We start from the raw sequence: 17,653 nt of genomic DNA, 5'->3' as shown, positions 1-17,653 counted from the left end.
TTCCACGTTGTCTTTTACTTTGGTCCTTGATATCCTCTTTTAATCTACTATTACATCTCTGTAGTCTGCCAATTTGTTATCTACAGCTGTTTTAGTGTATGATGTGCTGTAGCAATTTTTCAGCAGACCACCTGAGCAGCACCCTAAGCAGCTATTCAGTCAGGCAAGTGTCCTGCTGCATTCTGGAAAAATCCTCATTCTGCACAAGTAACTACAAAAGCAATTATAAAATAAATGACATATTTTAAAATACACAGGATAAATGTTGATTGCATAATGTTCATTCCTGGATTACAGATTTTCTCTTGCAATAAATGTAGTTGCATCATCAGCAATGAAAGCTACAGTTCAGACTTAGCTGCAAGCATTCCTGCTCTGGAAAAACAAACAAACAAACCCTGCATTATATGCTTTAAATTCCAGTGTGTCCCTAGGACAAAGCCTTTCCTAGGCTTTGGCAGCAGATGCACATTTCACAGGAAGGATGCTGGACCATGGAGTCACCAACCCCATTCAGTCATTTAGCAGAGGCAGCAACTCACAACCACGTCACAGCTGCCAGTGCTGAGTTCCCACTCATCAGTGACTTGAAAGACTGTCAGTGAGAAAATACGACACATCAAGATTTATTATATTCTTACACTATATTAATTTCTCTGGGAAAAAGCAAACTTCCTCCCAAACTGAACTAAAATTCTCCATAACTGCAAGGCAGAATCACATAATTCAAGTCACAGATGAATTAGTTTTGTAATCTACATCATCAGTGGTTTCTGTAATCTACAATACACAACAGTAAGAAAACACAATTTACAGTAACTGAAGCCGAAATTTACCTCGTACTATAAGGTCTGCTGCAGATGCTACACTATCCACTTCTGTCTTCACCATACAAACATATTTTCCACTATGTTTCAGCTGGATGTTTCTAATCATTAAATCTCCTGATGCACTCTGTCAAAATACAAAGGTCTTAAATGAACGACCGTGTGATTTAATATTAAGCTCATATTTTGCAAGTGGAGAAGGTATCAACCAAAACAGCTGAAGATAAAGTTGCCCTAAAATGACTGGGCAGAAAGTATTTCTGTTTTCATCCTTATTTTTCAAGAATAATTTATTTTCATGGCGAATGCCATTATTTCAGACAAATCTCTAACAATATGCAAATCAGCTGTGCCATTTTGTCACAAGCATTTCTTTTTGAGCTTGAGTATAGTTCACTGATGTCAACATCTGTAGTTAAATTGTAGGACGCGCATTAGTATGTCTCACTCACAAGCTGAAAACAATTCTGCCTGCTTCCCTTCCATGCGTGACAATATAAATACAATGCCAGCTCTTTTACGAAAACAAAGATGTAAACATTTAGAGGACAATCCAGCACTGATTGCTTACAATACCCTAAAAGTTAAGTTGAAAGCAATCTAAAATCTATCTACTTGTTTGGAATGGGATGTTCAGGAAATGATCAGCAACAGATACTCACAAGCAAATCATGTTCTACATGAACTAAATTTAGCAAACCTTATTTAAAATCCGGGCAAAGGGGACTATCAAATAGAACAATTTTACTAAAATTAAAAAACAAAACAAAACAACAACAACAAAAAAAAACCACAATGAAATATTAACACTGCATTTTAATTATTTGTGGCTATTTTGGGGAAGCATCCCAAAGTGTTGTGGAAAATGGAGAAATGTGCAGCAGCAAAAAAAATACAATGTAGGAGGCACTCTCACCTCTCATGGCGCTGCAGACCATTAGCAGTATCCACATTCTTGCCTAGCCAGATTAAATCTTTGTCAGTGTGGACAAGTCCAGGTGACAGTAAGGTCACCTTCCTTTCTCCATGCTAGATGGAATACAAATAAGGAGACGTGCACGCACAATACCAACACTTGCTGGAATTGCTTTTGCTTTTCCTGACTGCATAACAATTTCAGCCAGTGCTGGGCTGTGTAAGCAGGTGATACCAGGAGCTACTTGGGGGTCTGCTTGGTTTGCCATCCCCTTTGTATAAACTGTTTGTTTAACAAAGACGACCAGTATGACAGTGTTACATCCTATATTTTTCTAACCATCTGCAAGACCAGGTGGTGATCCCATAATGTTCTCACTAATAACTACATGTTGGGGACCTCAGGCATGCATGCCAGGGACTTCCAAGACATCATTACATAGCAATCTATCCACTGAAAAATTATTTTCTTTTGCCATGTAATCCAACAAAGCTGAGTTACGCACAGGTATTTTCATTTAACAAATACGCACTGTGACTTACTTAGGCTTATTTACTCACTGCGATGCTCATGCAACTCCACAAGAAATTATTCCGTCACCCTTAGTGGGACCCAGACGAAGTCCACAAAATAGTTGTGTCTATCAATCACTTCATAACATAGCGAGTTTTCTACTTACAAGCCTCAATTCCTTCTTTACACAAGTAAGAGATTAAAAAACAAAACTAAAACTAAATATCTGTATTCGATAAGAACTCCTAGTTCTGTCCCTTATGACAAACTCCCAAGAAAAATGTTCCAGATTCAGAGGTCTGAGTTAGTCAGTACTCACTCTCAGATTTTCTTCACGACTGCCTGATAATTTTCTGTGAAAAACTGATTTTTGATGCTTTTTTTTTTTTTGGCGGGGGGGGGGGAAGGGTGTGGGAACATAAACATGGCTTTGATTTGGAAGTATGTCTGTGTTCGTTTAAAAAAAAAAAGCTGGAATTTTTAGTGAGAAAAAATATTTCATTTTCCAGTCAGCTTATGAATCCTTAACTGAGCCAATAAAACTGTGAGATTGAGGTTTCCGAATGTTTTTAACCTTTCCTGTCTCGCATCACTATTTGTATACACGACAAGAGTACAGCTGGGGGGAAATATTACTAAATAAATAAAGGCCATGTAGCAATACTGGAAGGTAACGGGCTATGAAATCCGAGCATTCCCATTACAGCATGACAGATGGTCAGTTTGTAATTCTAGAAACATTTCTATCAAAATGTACATGATATACGAACATCTCATGTCTCTTACAAGGAAATCTCATCATCTCCACATGCAGGTGTGCTTTTATCAGTTGCAAGCTGTGGAACAGTCCTGTGTGTTCGGTGCCTACTGATTAAATGCTAAATCTTTTGATGTTTTACAGGCAAAAAAAAAAGAAGTTAGGTGCTGAAATTTCAGGGTTTCACAGACAGAAGTGTGTAACCCACAGCTATCCCTATAGAACAGAAGATCTGGCAAGATGACATGAAAGGAAACTTTATGAAGGCTTAAAATGACCAGTTTCATGCTGATGCTCAGCTGTCTGTCTTTTTATTACTTGGCCATGGCTTGCTTGAAATAAGGCCCATTGCTGTAATTGATTATATCTTTCATCTGTCTTAATGCTTAACTTCTCATGTTTTGATTAGAAAACTAAAGTCTGAAAAGCATTACTGTAACCATTCCCCCACCAGCAGCATCGCTTCATCCTACATAAGAAATATTTAATGAGATTTATGGCCTCCCTCTCTCACTGGGGGAGGCTCAGAGAGAATGGTGAGAAATACGCTAGGGACACAAGTGTAGGAAAAGTAAGGAAAGATGTGATTTTTTGATTAGGTTTTAGGCTGGAGCACACAAAATCTGAGTTGAGTTCCTCAATCTGTCATTGTTATGTTTCATGTGATCTTGGGAAAATCATGTAGGGCCAGATTCAGATACAGAAGTAGGCACTTACACTTCAGGTCTAAAGCATTAGGTGTCTGTACAGCAAGTTATGTGCAGTAAGCTAGCTCAATTAATGATTTATCTCCAACTTAGAAGAATATTCTACAGGCCCGAAAGAAGAAACATTTTTAAAATAAAATATGTTTTTATGTTGAAAAATAAAGTGTGCCTGTTCGTGCTGCATACATCTACGAGGAAGTGAAGAGATGGTGTTTCGAACTTACCCCCCCGACCTTCTCAAAATGAGAGGCATCTTTTTTGAAGTCGGTGAGCGTCCCGTTGAAGTACCACGTGAAGCTGATGTCCAGGATAGGATCATGCTGAACCTGGCAAGGCAAGACAACGCTTTCTCCAACAGTGACATCCATGTTTGAAGGTGCCAAAGTAATCCTTGTTGGCTCTGTTGAGAGAAGAAATATCAATTATTGGATTTCTGTATTACTGAGCTTTGCCTGCTACTAATTCTACCGTGTTCTTCAAACCTGATTAATGACTGTCACTTTGAATTATGCAGCTGGACTATAAATGCCACTGACTGACCTCTCTTGTTGGAGCATTGCATCACTGCACATCTACCAGGTAGATTTTATTTTACCGAGCTAAATGCACTGCAACCCCCAGCAATGAAATTACCATTCATAAGCATGTGTGGATCTCAGCAATAACCCGCATGTTTTGGAGCAGGAAGCTGTAGTAGCAGCCATTGGGAAAATTAAGAGGTGGGAGTGGGAAGAAAAGCTAACAAAACCTGGAAACTAGAGGAAATCTACATAGGGTAGGATCCACTGGATATTTGGGCCCATATATCATATCAAACATAAATAGTGTCATTAAGAATAGCTGCTTGCAATTCCTGAATCATACTAACAGAAAAAAAAATCAAGTACTGTAAATACTGCAAAAATTAAATTTCATTCCATAAATCCTCTGCACATAATTCTATTATTTGTATATAACAAGGCATGAATCATTTAGAAACAGACTGAAAATCTGTAGCTGTTAATTCACTGAACAAAATAATTCTGTTTGGATCTAGAGATATATAGGATATGTTATGCAGTAGGATATTAAATAATTTTGCATCTGGAGAATATTTCAGATATTCCAATCTTCAGAAAAGAACATCATGGGAAAAGCCAGTCTTCAGCTAAACTTCACAAACCACTTGTCCTTTTAATCCCGTATCTTAAAGACAGCAGCTAGTAATGGATGGCTTGGAGAAAGGGGCAAGAACCCTTTTAACAGTAATTATGTACACAATTAGCTTTCAAAAGACTTTATATTTTACTGCCTGTGGAGTCCCTGAACACTCCTGCAGCTGGAGCTTCTTCCATATCTTTTTCCATAAACAAATAAGCGTATAGTTCCTTAGCGCTAAAGAGGTTTTTGGATTAGATTGTATAATGACCTTAAATATTTTTGGTTGGCATGCATTGTCTTTTTTTTAAACAAGTTAAGAAGTACTTAAGAAGTATAATTGCATTGTGTAGTATTTAGGTAAGTAAGAGAGTGGAGGAAGGCATTCAGAACTCCCTGATCTGAGATCCCAGGGCTAAGAAACATCTCTGCCAACCAGAGACCATCTGTCAGTCTCTTTTCTGTCAACTAATCAAACATTTATTCTTTTATTTTTATATATTGTTAAATGCATAACTTCTCACACTTTACTTTTCAACATATTTGTTATTTGTTCAGAGAGGAAACAGAGTTCACATCATTGCAGACTTCTGTTGCAAAGTTTGCAGTTCAATGTAAATCATCGTTCGATGACCCTCTCCCTTTCCAGCTCACCCACCTGTAACTATCAAGTTTGTCGTCCCACTGGCTGTTCCAAACTGGTTTGCTGCCACACAGGTGTAGCTACCAGCGTCAACTTTCGTCACGTTGGCAATTCTCAGTCCTCCGTCCTTTAAGAACATGATTCTAAAAGAGATTTTAAAAGAGAAAAGATTTAAAAGTTGCTGCATTGGTTTGTGGACACAATGTCTGAATACTCATTCTGTTACACCAGGTAGATCAAACCGCATCAGCTACCAAGCTGGTGTTGGAAAGTTTTGATGCTCTGTTCCTGATGGTACATAACAGAGCTGCACCACGCCTTCAGTTACAGGAGAGCCAATGTTTAAGATATGTACACGTGTACGTACCTGAGAGACCCCACATTAACTTTTTTTTTCCAGCTGTAACAACTGAAACTGGAATAATTTTCAGCTGCATCATGTTGTTTACACAGTCTTGCATGGCAGCTTTGAAATAACCATATCATTATGGGGATGGTGCAATAGGATTTTTCATAAGCAATCCACATTTTGCACTTTTCAGTATTCACATGTACAAGCCCAACACGCTGGACTCACTCAAGTCAATAGCTCATTTGCACCACTGACTCCTCAGAGCAGGATTGAGCTCATGCAAGTATAAATTCAGGTTTTGTTTAGAAAGCAGACTCAAGACTTCATGCTGTGGCAGATTTCTGTCTCGTCTCCTCGCCTACACTCTGCAGCAGTGACCTGCAGACATGCAGACAGAGGTATGCTTTGTGGGGGGACTTGAGGGAACAAATTCCCTCCACCCCAAACAAACTCAGGCAGTCAGAATCATGTCCAGCGGACAGATAGCACGGAACAAAACAGAAACACTCCTAAAACTGTAAACCGAAGGAGACGTGCATTACTGTTACAGACGTTAAGAGCACCAACATCCCAGTAGTAGAGTTGACATACCAGACAACAGCACTGTAAGGACCTAAAGGTAAGGTTAATTTAATTCCCTCTTTCTGGGCCTCCCATCTGTCATATCCTTAGATGCAGGACCTTCCACCAACCGAGAGATAACCTGGAGCCTCTACAGAACCAGCTGTACATAAAAACGTTCAGAATAATTGCAAGAAAAAAAAAAAAAGTAAACAGTTTCCTGATACACCTGAGCCAAAAGGCTTCAGAGCTTCTATCTCATATCACACCAATCCATTTCAAAGGCATCAAATGAATCACGGTGAGGCTACGCTGCCAGGTCCCTAGGCACCTTAGCTAGCAGGCATTTTGGAAACGTCCCAAACACCCCACATCTCGCTAAACAGAATCAACAGAACAGCAAACAACATTAATACTCGAGGCAAACCTCTAACCGCATTAGTTGGAGAGTCTTACACAGTCGTCAAAATAAGTATAATCAGAATCAAAATAAGTATAATCAGAGAAGGCGGCAAATGTCATGAAACTTAACATTGCTGTCTTCCCTCTTCAGAAGAGTCGTGTGGATTTTTGGTCCTCTCTCTTTCATGTACTTCATTATTAACCTGCTGCTTTATTCAGTACAAAATTAAATGCACACCCCTGCTGCTTTATTTTTAGTATACGTGGGGCAAATTTGTATCAATAATTTGTCCGAACTGAGATTCAGTCCTCTACACTTAAATACATATTACAAGAAGTAGCTAAGAAGGCTGCTTTGTTTAGCTGGGAACTGGGAGCACTGCCTTTCTTCTCGAAACCTGTCCCAAGCCTGGGTTAAGCAGGATGCCCGTTTGAAGCTACGAGTTCCCTGCTCTTCTGTCACTCAAAGGCTGCACCTACCAGCTCAGCGTGAGCAGCGCTGCGTGAACCTGCCTGTGCTGTGCCAGCTCATGAAGGGTAACGCAAGCAGGGAAGTGCAGCACTGGCTGCAGGGCAAGGCTGGGAAGACTTTCTGGACTGAAATAATGACTGCAAGGAAGCTACTTGGTTTTTGGACTTTCTATCTGTGTATCCTGCAAGGGCTTGTACTGCATCATCTACTTTGAAGCAGTTTCCAGCAGAAAAAAAAGCTAAAAATAAATAAAAAAACCCAGCAGTGTTGACAATGCCTTAGATCAAACAAACTAAAAATAGAACAGGGATATAAAATAGAAAATGCCTATTGTTTAATTAAAGCAAATCACTTTTGGAGTGCTCTAAGCTATCTTCAAGCCTAGCTTGTCTAAAATAACGAAGCAATAGGCTTATTAAAACCAAGACAGTTAAGTGTTTTTTTTTTTTTTTGGTTTGTTTTCAGAGTTAAAAACAAACAAAAAACAACAAATCAATTCAAGAAAAATTTTATCGTCAAAATAAAATCTTTACCAGTGAATTAGAAAGAGCAACTCTTTACTTTTTCAAATACAAAGCAGTACATGCAGTGCAGCTTATGAAAACACAAACTCCAGAAATAGCTCTACCCCTTCCTGCTGAAGCATTAGAGAAACCGAAGCTTTTAGTACACTTAAAATTATTAGATATTCACACGCTGTTACAAAACAAACAGACTGCGGCTGGCCTGCTGCCAGGAAGCGATCTAGATTTCTAACACAGAAAAATAATACACCCTTTAGCGTTCCCTGTATCTACAGGAGTTTTTCCAATACATTTTGCTGAAGGCCAGCAACTTTCAGAGTGAATTTCATGACCTGCATACTTCTGATGTGCTGGCGAACAGCAGAAACTTTTTAGCCCTGTAAAACGAAGATAATTGGCTGAATAATGCTTTGGCATATATGCGATAGCACAACTGGAGACTGATTTAGGATCTATCTGCTCCTCAGATCAAAGTATGATTGACAAAAATGAAATCATTCTCTTGAGCAAACCTGTGGGAAATCAGTCTTTGAGAAGACACTTTTCTCCAACAGTCAAACGAATGGCATAAAAAATACCTAGAACAGCTACATGTCTTAACTCAGGTCCACACTCTTACACTCCTTGACTGAGGTCAAAAGAATGGGAGAGGGCTTAACCAACGTCGGGACTTTAGGGTTCCTCACCTGAGAGGCAAAACTAGGAGAGATTTCCTGTTCTCCCCTGAACTAGGAGGGTGTATTTGGCATTACAGGCCTCCCAAACAGCTGAGGGACTTCAGTGAGGTTACAGACTCCATTAATTCCACCCAGTACGTCAGGTGTGCTTTACTCCTCAGACTATCACTTGTTATCAGTTACGTTAGTCACAACTGACCATGCAGAGATCCAACTGTGGAACAGGCTCATATACTTCTAATACTGATAAATTATTTTACTATTGTTACGGACCACACCTTATTTCCAATATTTACAGATACTGAGACAAATATCACCTGGGATTAGAGAGCAAGCGATGCTCCAGGAAGCCAATCCGAAATCTGTTGACCTCACTGTCTGCCTGTAAGAGCATTCCAGCTATTCCACGTTCACTGTCCCCATATCTGCTTGCTTAGGGAACTGCGTCAGTATTATCTAGAAGCTTACATATTTTTGCCTTACTCATCAAAATCCCGTTAAATGGAAGTGTTGGTGCAGTACAACCACACACACAGCTGAGGGCCAGCATAAGCCTCAGGATCCAAGATCCCAGCCCTTCTGAGTCAAGGCTGCCACCTGAAATTTGGTGTCATTAATGCAACTGTTAACTAATCTCATCTTCCCATTAGAATACTTTGCTGCTAAAATAACAGACATAGTTAAACTAAATAATCACTGCCTTCTTATATTTGTCAGATTATTCATCAGAAAAACCAAGTATTTTAGACCTTTATTATTATGATACCAAACATAAATGTATTACTTTCCTGTTCATAACTCTTCAGCACAAAGGATCAGTGAAAATGTGGGTCAAAACTGCTTTTTATATATTAAGCAAATTCCAACTAAATTAAACCAGATTACTTTACAAGAAAGCCAGCCAAAATAAGCTCTTATTGAAGCGCTGGTAAGTTGCTTTCCAGATCACAGCGTTTCAGACTGCAACGCAAAATGAAGTAAAAGTACTTAATTCAAACTGCAGTGACGATAAAACCAGGCACTGATCCTTATAAGACTTATGCAACGTTTTATCAGGAACAATTCCTCTTCTTTTCTCTCCCCCTTAATTTGACATAATTTTGCCATAGTTAAAGATGCTAAAACTAAAAGTTATTTTGAGAGACTTGCACTGCAGTGCTTCTTAGTGAAGTTAAAAGTTTGCAGTATCTTTTCATCTTTTTCTGCTCTTGGTAAATTTAGAAAGCTCTAGGAATAAAGGTGGATTTGTTTACACTGAAATACTGCTCTGCATGATCTCACAATCTTAATCTTCCTCCAGCCAGATATTAGAACATAATATAAATATCTTTAAAGAAATCTTTAAAAGGGTTTTTTACCTAGGACTTGTCACATTTCAGTGCCTTACGTTTTTGATGGAGATGTGAGTTAAACTAGCATCAAGTGCATTTCACCTTTGTTAAATGACAAATACTAATTTTTTGGAGGATACAAGAAAAATAAAAGCTCATCCACCAGGAGATGGGGTTCCTTAGGCCAACTTTCAACAGAGAAGGTGGCAGGCTTGCCCCCATAGAGGCCTTGGGGCCTGTGGTCTGCCATCAGTAGAAGCCGCCCCAGAATCTTTTACAAAAAAAACAACCAGGTTTAATGACTGCAGATATAATATACTCTACAGAAAAAAAATTAAAGGCCTTATTATATGAGCTGGTTGGGAAAGAACAGCCTAAGTGAATACAAGCGGCTCCTAGCATGGTGATACACACGATAACCATAATACCGGGTAAAAATTGACCTGTGCCAGTTAATCACAGATTCCTAAACTCAGTACCTGATCTGGCATCATTGAAGATGATGATCACATCCAAAATGATTTATTTCAGAGGTCCAAAACTATTTTGGAGGGAAGTATTTCTTGCTTTAGTACCCAATTCATTTAATTCCTGTTTTTTTGCCTTTTTTTTTTTGCATATTCTACAGTGATCCATGTACCTTAATGCTTTCTACATTCCAATGTTCTTCATTGTCTAGCTTTCTTTATTCAAGATATTCTAAAAAAAAAAAGTCACACATTTTGCAAAACTAACAAGAAGCAAGACTGTATTCTTTATGTTGAGCTATTTCTCAGTCCAGAGGCTCACAAATCCATTTTGACTTCTATCTTCTCCCCTCCTCAAGATACATGAGATTCAGCTCATTTAATTAAAATTTACTGAGTCATTATCCAGATCTTCTACATACTGAAAATGCAGTATCATTTAAAAATAAATTAAAAATACAAGCAACAGTGCCATCAAAATGAAGATTTTTCAGGCTTTACAAAAGTAATGTGATCAGTAACCCCAGTGAAATGTAACATTCCTTAAAATGAAATACCGAGGATACTTTGAAGTAATGGAGTGTTTGGCTTTATTGTACCAGAGTGCTGGTGGAGTGAGCTTGGGACTGCCTGGACATGACTGTGCTGGCATACTCTCCAGAGAGGATAAGCTCCAACATTTGCCTAAGTTTACACAAAAAAACACACAAAATATTCCATCGCCCCCGTACTTTAACAAAGCTGACAAGTGCGGTATACCACAAGCAAACCTACCAAACCAGCAAGAATATAGTTTTAACTACTCAAGGACAAAGGTACTGGGGAGCTATACATGTATGTATCTACATGTACACTTGGGATACAGGGCAAGAGCTGTTCCCTCGCAGGAGCCAACTTCCAGAAGGGAAGCAACCTGCTGTACTCTTAAGACTGTGAATTCTCTGCTTGCTCTCTACATGCAAATAGGAATTGTAAAGTGAGGGGAAATCCTTTCCCTCAATCTCTTTCTCAAGGAGTGCTCTGCGAGAGAGCCTGAATGCTACTGTAGGTCTGAGGTCCAAATGTACTTAAGCTTGTTCTGCCTCTCCCAGGTAAAGAGCATGCTGGACCTGCGTGCCCTGCGTTATCCCTTTTGGGAACTCACCGATCCCTTTCTGTGCAATTAAAAAAGGCACACTCTGCCCCAACACACCCCCAATACAGACTTCTCCCTTAGAAATTCAGTTAATGGTTGAAAAATGTACTGCTAATTGGAAACCCATTCCTGACTTGGAAGAATTGTAGAACTGCAAGGAATTAATGAATAGTAATTATCCATAGCAGACAGCAATGAACTATGGTGCTTTCTGCAAAGAATCACATTTCTGCTTTTCTCTGAAGGAAAGTGGACTTCATTTAGATTAATTCAGGAGTACTGGCTTGTTATTATGTTCCCTCTGTAAGCCATTTATAGTGTGTTATCAAAAATACGTTGGGAAACACTCTGGGACATATTTTGGAAATATCTGCACTTTGCAGAACTGAAAGCCCTAATTTGTGTTTTCAAGCAAATGCGTAAATGTAAGCAGGCAGCATTAGGTGTGCTCAAAGCATTTTCTGAAACTGAGCATTACTTTCTTTTGCCTGCTGCCATCACCACGACTGAAACCGGTGCGTACAGCTTTTGGAGGGCAATTTAAAGCAACCATTAAGACCAGATCCGGTGTCTGTTCAGACAGAAAGCTGAAAAAGTCACCCCACCTTTACACCCACCTTTGCACACTGATGCTTGTATCGCTCTCCTAAGTGTTCACAGTTAATTTACAATACTTGTATAGAAGCGGTTTTCTTTCCAAAGTGTATGTATACAGGATGTTACACATCTGTACACAGGTTAGACATCACTAATCTGTCACCATTCAGCTCAGTTGTCTGGGTTCATCAGGTCCCTCTTGCAATTACATAGCAAACCTTGCATATTTTCACAGATCTTTTAAAATATAACTTTGAGTCATCTTTGTAATAACTTTCCCCAGAAAAACAAACACAGTAGCAGAACAGCAAAAATCGAAATACTAGAATGGTGAGAGTGCTATTCTAGACCTCCCAATTATTAATTTTTGCCAACTGGAAATTTATTTCTTTTTTTCTTTCTGTTTCTTGGCCACATTATCATCGTGGCTGTAATATGCCTCAACCGTCTGCCTGCCACTGTTTTCAGAGAATTTTGCTGAAGGCTTTTAGTAGTGTTTTATAGGCTTTGCCTTTCCAGGTTTTCTGTCAGTACCTGATTTTCTCTAAATGAGGCCAAACTCTACATCAAACTGAAAGTAAAAGCTGACCCTTGACCTTAAAGAAAGCTATATACATGCTCTCTCAGTGCTCAGACACAATGACAATTAAAAAACAACCAAGCTCGCCCAGCTAGGCAGATTCTAGAGAGGCTTTACAACCATTTGGATCTACAGATGATGTTATTGCATAAAAAGACATTAAAAACACTTTTTGTAAGCTTAAAACAAATAAACCAATATAGACTTAATACCTTTCATTTTCGTGTAGCTGCTCACCTCCCTTCTTCCAGGAACATTTGGCCTTAGGGGAAGCTTTTGGTCTGCATTCAAAATCAACTGTGCTGCCTATTTGAACCTGAATCATTTTCTTCATTGGATTCTTGGAAAAATCTGGAGCAGAAGCTAAAACAGAAGGGATACTAACAGTGAAATAAAGCATCTTGAATTATAGTAATGATATTACTATTTAGCACTTACATGACACTTCTCAACTTCCAACCATAATTAAAAACATGAATGAATTAGATAATTCCAACACATCTTCTGCTGGGCAATGATGTGTTTCTTTTCCTTACACTGATACAAAAAGTAAAGGTTTCCACTTTGCAAAGTATGTCACCTAATGAAGCACGCAGGTAAGATCATACTGACTTTATTTGATCTGAAGCTCACTGAACCCAACGAGCTTCAAGTACATGCCTAACTTTACGCTTTGCTGAACTTGAGCTTACATGACTTGTCTAAGTCCAGTGAGGGCAGTCAACACCATTAAAACTCATTAAAACTCAAGGAATTGTGTGGCTTCTATTTTCACGTCAGAGTACAATGCCACATCAGGTACGTTAAATGACAAAAAACTACAGCACAGCTCCTTCAGTATTGGGTGTAGTTGGTATTAGCTAGCAGTTAAGAAAAGGCACATGGCTTCTATCTATGTCAACAGTGAACTCTGGAAGGAAATTCAGTATTTTAGGAGAACGAGATTGAGCGAGCAGTCTGCTGATTGAGTGTAACCTTATACAATATAAAGGAAATAACTCATGCCCCAAAACACACTGCTCTTACAGGCTTAGTTTTGATATCAATCTTCCTATGTTGGAAGCAGAAATTGCACAAACATATCAATGCATATGGCATTCTGCAAGTTCACTGTTTCCCTGAAATAAATGGTTGTCATTTATTCTAGACTCCAGCACGCATCATTTGAATGACTGAATGACAATTCTTTGTCCCCTCGATCAAGAATGGCTGCACACAAGAGCAGCCTATTGCTTTTAAATGACATTGCTCCCCTGGGAACGCTGGAGCCACGCTGCAGAAGGTCAGTGCAGCTGACTGATGTGCTGAGCCAGTGCTGATTCCAGACCCTGTGAGAGGTTTTAATCTCTAGGCCTGTGTCCAAGCCCCTGTGTCTGCTTTTCCCCTAATTAATAATGTATCTGTGTTCTGTTCTAAAGCAGTGAATGATTGGACTGCGAATCCTCTGGAAATAGATGAATAAAGTCCTCGGCACTGCAGATAAAAAGATATTAGGGTTGCCAAAACTGTTTATTTCAGTCACAGCAACAGAGTGAGTTATAAAGTAGAAATAATTACGAGGTGGAGTAGTGGATGGGGTGTGGAGAGGGAGAATGAGGTCTTTGTTTTAGTAGAAAGGAAAATCTTACCTACAACCCTGAGCTCTGCACTCGAATAGATGACACCATGTTTATTTTCAGCTATGCATTGGTATCTGCCAGAATCTGTCAGATTTAGATTTGATATTGTAAGTGCACCATTTTCAATTTGGATCCTTCCCTGAATATTAAGAAAAATACCTTTATTGATGATATATTTCCTGTGAAAAATTTAAAATAAGTAAGAAATATGAATAGGACAGCATAAATATGATAAATGGGGTAGATGTAACAGCATATATGTGAGAACAGTTCTAAAATAATTGATATAACCGTATCATGGTATGGCAGCACTGAGATTTAGCAATGCAGCGTATAAAATCAATTCTTCAAACTTGCTTGGTTTCACAGAGGCTTTTTAGTCTCAAATACCCTCATATTTCCCCAGAAATGTGGACAAAATCATACTAAGCACCTCACGGCAGACTAGAGTATCCAAAATATACAGATGGCACTGGCATTTCATACTATTTAGAGATTTCACACTTGCCATTTGTTAATGAGCTCTCTGTAATACTATGCAGAAAAAATTCCAACAGTCATTAAAAGGAAGATGTATTTCAGTGCCTCAGAGCTGACAAAGCTACTGAAGTATAGGGTGCTTCTCACCTCGATACTTCTTGGAGAACTGTATGAACTATGGTAAGAAATGACTACTTTGAAGGATGGAGTGATAGAGACTGGTGACGAAAGGAACCAGTGACAAAGACAAAACTAAAGGAGCTTCTCCTCTGGGGAAAGACAGAGAAACAATAATAAACAGAGGGACAAACTATTTTCTTAAAAACATTTTCTGCTTTTTTTTTTTTTTTTTTTGAGCAGTAGTGCCTAGCAAATGCCCCAGATATGGCTCCCTAGGCCTACCGCAGCAGTACTCCCTCTTTGCCCTTTCTGCTAAGGGCTGCTTACAGCTGGTCCCACTGAAGGGTGACTCTGGCTAAGGCAGCTCAGCTCAGCTCCTTCCCTTCCTAACAGGTCCTTTCCCCGTTAACTGCACGGTGCTCAGGCTGTTAGACAAAGGACAAAACAGGCCCTAAAAGGAACGGGCCTGAATCTCCACATCTTGATCCTATTTCTAGCATCCTGAACTGCTCTTATTCTTCCTTACGTCAGATTCATTTATGGGGAAGAGGAGCTTAGCAGAATAACCCCGGCAGGAAACTTTTGTGGAGCAGACCCAGCATGAAGGAGGATTATTGCAGTAAAGGAGCTGAAGACAATTCATGATACAGAAAGAACTCCTCTTCTGCTGCCTCCTCAGTGCTGGCCTTTAATGAGTTAGTCCTACAGCGTACAGCCCTTAAGCGTTTCCAAAGCCATGTTTATTCCCTTACATCATGCCTAAAGGCTTGACACCAATGCTCCATGGTGGAGAATTGCAAAATCTGAACGAGAGAAGGTATTTGTTGTACTTACTGGTAAGGTAAAATCGTGCATTACCTCAGTGACTTTGTGTAATACAGTAACAGCGCTCTTAAATCACTGAGATATTTTGTACTCCCTCACTGAACCTGTCCATGAAACACTACCAATTCTTTCAGTGAGCATATAACTATAACAGTCTGAATGCTAAGAATTGTTTTTCAGTGCTTAGATCATTTTTCATAGCCATCCACTGAATTCACTTGAGCAGTCCTTCCTTCTTCAACTGTGGGTGCCAACATTGAGCACAACACTCAAGTACTCTTGACAGCACTGGCTAAGGGCAAAATGCCTTCCTACTATGGGCTACTGCCCCTGGTTTATAGTTCTGATAACCTGAATTCTGCAGTTTTCTCAATGTAGCAGTGAGAACTAAAATCAATAGGGGTATCAGATGCTTTTCTGCACTCCTGATCTGGCAGACATCCTCAGTACAACATTTTTTCCTTGTCACCAAATGTATCACTTTCCACTAGGTTAACAATTGTATTAAAGCAAAGAACTACGTTACGTTGCTATGTACATTTCAAACTTTGCATCAAACACTGGTGACCTGCAGCTTTTTACAATTTTTGTCTCCTTTCCTCAAGAAGTTTGAAAATCTTTTCTTATTACCTTTAATGAAATTACAAAGACAAGTATAACAAAATAATTTAAGTTCTCCATCCCTTATTTATGGCTGTTAATATGTAACTTTAATTTACTTCTTTCTCCAGTCCTTCCTTATGTGATTATTTCTTTGGTTCTACCATTGTTTTTAAATCTCCTTTTAGGTTATTTTTGCGTAATATAATTTGTCTTTGTGTTTCTGGTATATCAGCTTTTGAAGTTTCCAACTGGATGCCCTTGACAAAAAACCATGAAAATTATATAAAAATATTTCTCTGGACATAAATACATGAACTTTTGTGAATTCTCATTGTTGTATGAGGTACTGCTACTTTTGCATGTCATCGTGTTTTTCAGAAGTGAATGTTACCTCTATTGACAGCTGTTCTCCATTCTTCAGCCACCTATACGACGGTTTGGGCTTCCCACTTGCTCTGCAATCCCAGTATAACGTGTCCTCTACGGCAACTTCGGTATCTTTTATTGTCTGGATCCAGTGAGGTTTTGCTGCAGATGAAATACATATTAACAACGAAGACTCTAACAAGTTATTGTACCCCCAGAGATTTGCACTGGTTCTGCTTCAAGTCACCTAATGAAAGAAATTACTCACTGTTCCTTCTAAACATCTTTACTGTGAGTAGTAAAACAAAAGAAAATTGAGATTACAGATCACTAAAGCTGAACCAGTCAAACCAATATTAAAATCACTAATGATTAAATAACACAACTTTAAAATTGAGGTAAATGTAAGATAAAGAAATTAGCAGCAATATTGGAATTAAATAATTGATGTAGCCAAATCATCAAATTAATATTGAATAGAAACCGTTAAGTCCTAAAAAACATAATGGTATGTCAGTCTTAATTTCAAATACCATTTGAATTGTTTTCAGTACTAACATCCACCACCTCTGAGGGTGAAAACATAAAGATATAAGACTGGTTTTGATAGCAGTAGACATAACACGGCCTTTGGGTGGTGCAACCCAGAAAAAGTCCTTAGCAAAGTCCATAAAAATAGCTAATTTTTGAACACCATTTTGATTTACTAAAACTATACATCCTTCAGAACTATCTAAAACGCAATTAGCAGTGTAAAAGTATAGTTTAAAATGCTACAGCTTTTCCTATAAAAATAAATAAATACTGGAGCTAAACTTTCTAAACTGGAATCATTTGTATTTGTATTATATGTTTGTCTGATTAAACTTAAGATGACTGATGAAAAGTAATTTAGCACTAAGATATGAATCAGAAACACTTTTGCTTTTAATATCTAAACCAAAGAAAGATGCTATAAGACATTTAAGGAAGTAATATATACTGTCTATTTATATAACGATAATATTTACAAATCAAAAGGCAAGTTTTTGAAAGCTTCTAG

General features: G+C 38.6%; 1 protein-coding gene across 3 annotated transcripts in view; it reads right to left on the bottom strand.

Moving 5' to 3' along the window:
• Positions 1-17,653, bottom strand: part of CNTN3 (contactin 3) — a 100,260-nt gene that overhangs the window by 10,863 nt on the left and 71,744 nt on the right. For all 3 annotated transcript variants that reach the window (XM_080606975.1, XM_080606976.1, XM_080606977.1), the window contains exons 7-12: positions 16,637-16,773; positions 14,227-14,356; positions 12,811-12,961; positions 5,516-5,643; positions 3,945-4,120; positions 837-954 (exon numbers count right to left, since the gene is read on the bottom strand). In XM_080606975.1, the coding sequence (XP_080463101.1) occupies positions 837-954; positions 3,945-4,120; positions 5,516-5,643; positions 12,811-12,961; positions 14,227-14,356; positions 16,637-16,773 (840 nt within the window). The remainder of the gene's footprint in view (positions 1-836; positions 955-3,944; positions 4,121-5,515; positions 5,644-12,810; positions 12,962-14,226; positions 14,357-16,636; positions 16,774-17,653) is intronic.

Source organism: Anser brachyrhynchus, assembly GCF_964034855.1.
Source record: "Anser brachyrhynchus genome assembly, chromosome: 10".
Lineage (NCBI taxonomy): Eukaryota > Metazoa > Chordata > Aves > Anseriformes > Anatidae > Anser > Anser brachyrhynchus.
The sequence above is the reverse complement of the archived record's forward strand: the minus strand, read 5'-3'. Positions and strand labels throughout refer to the sequence as shown.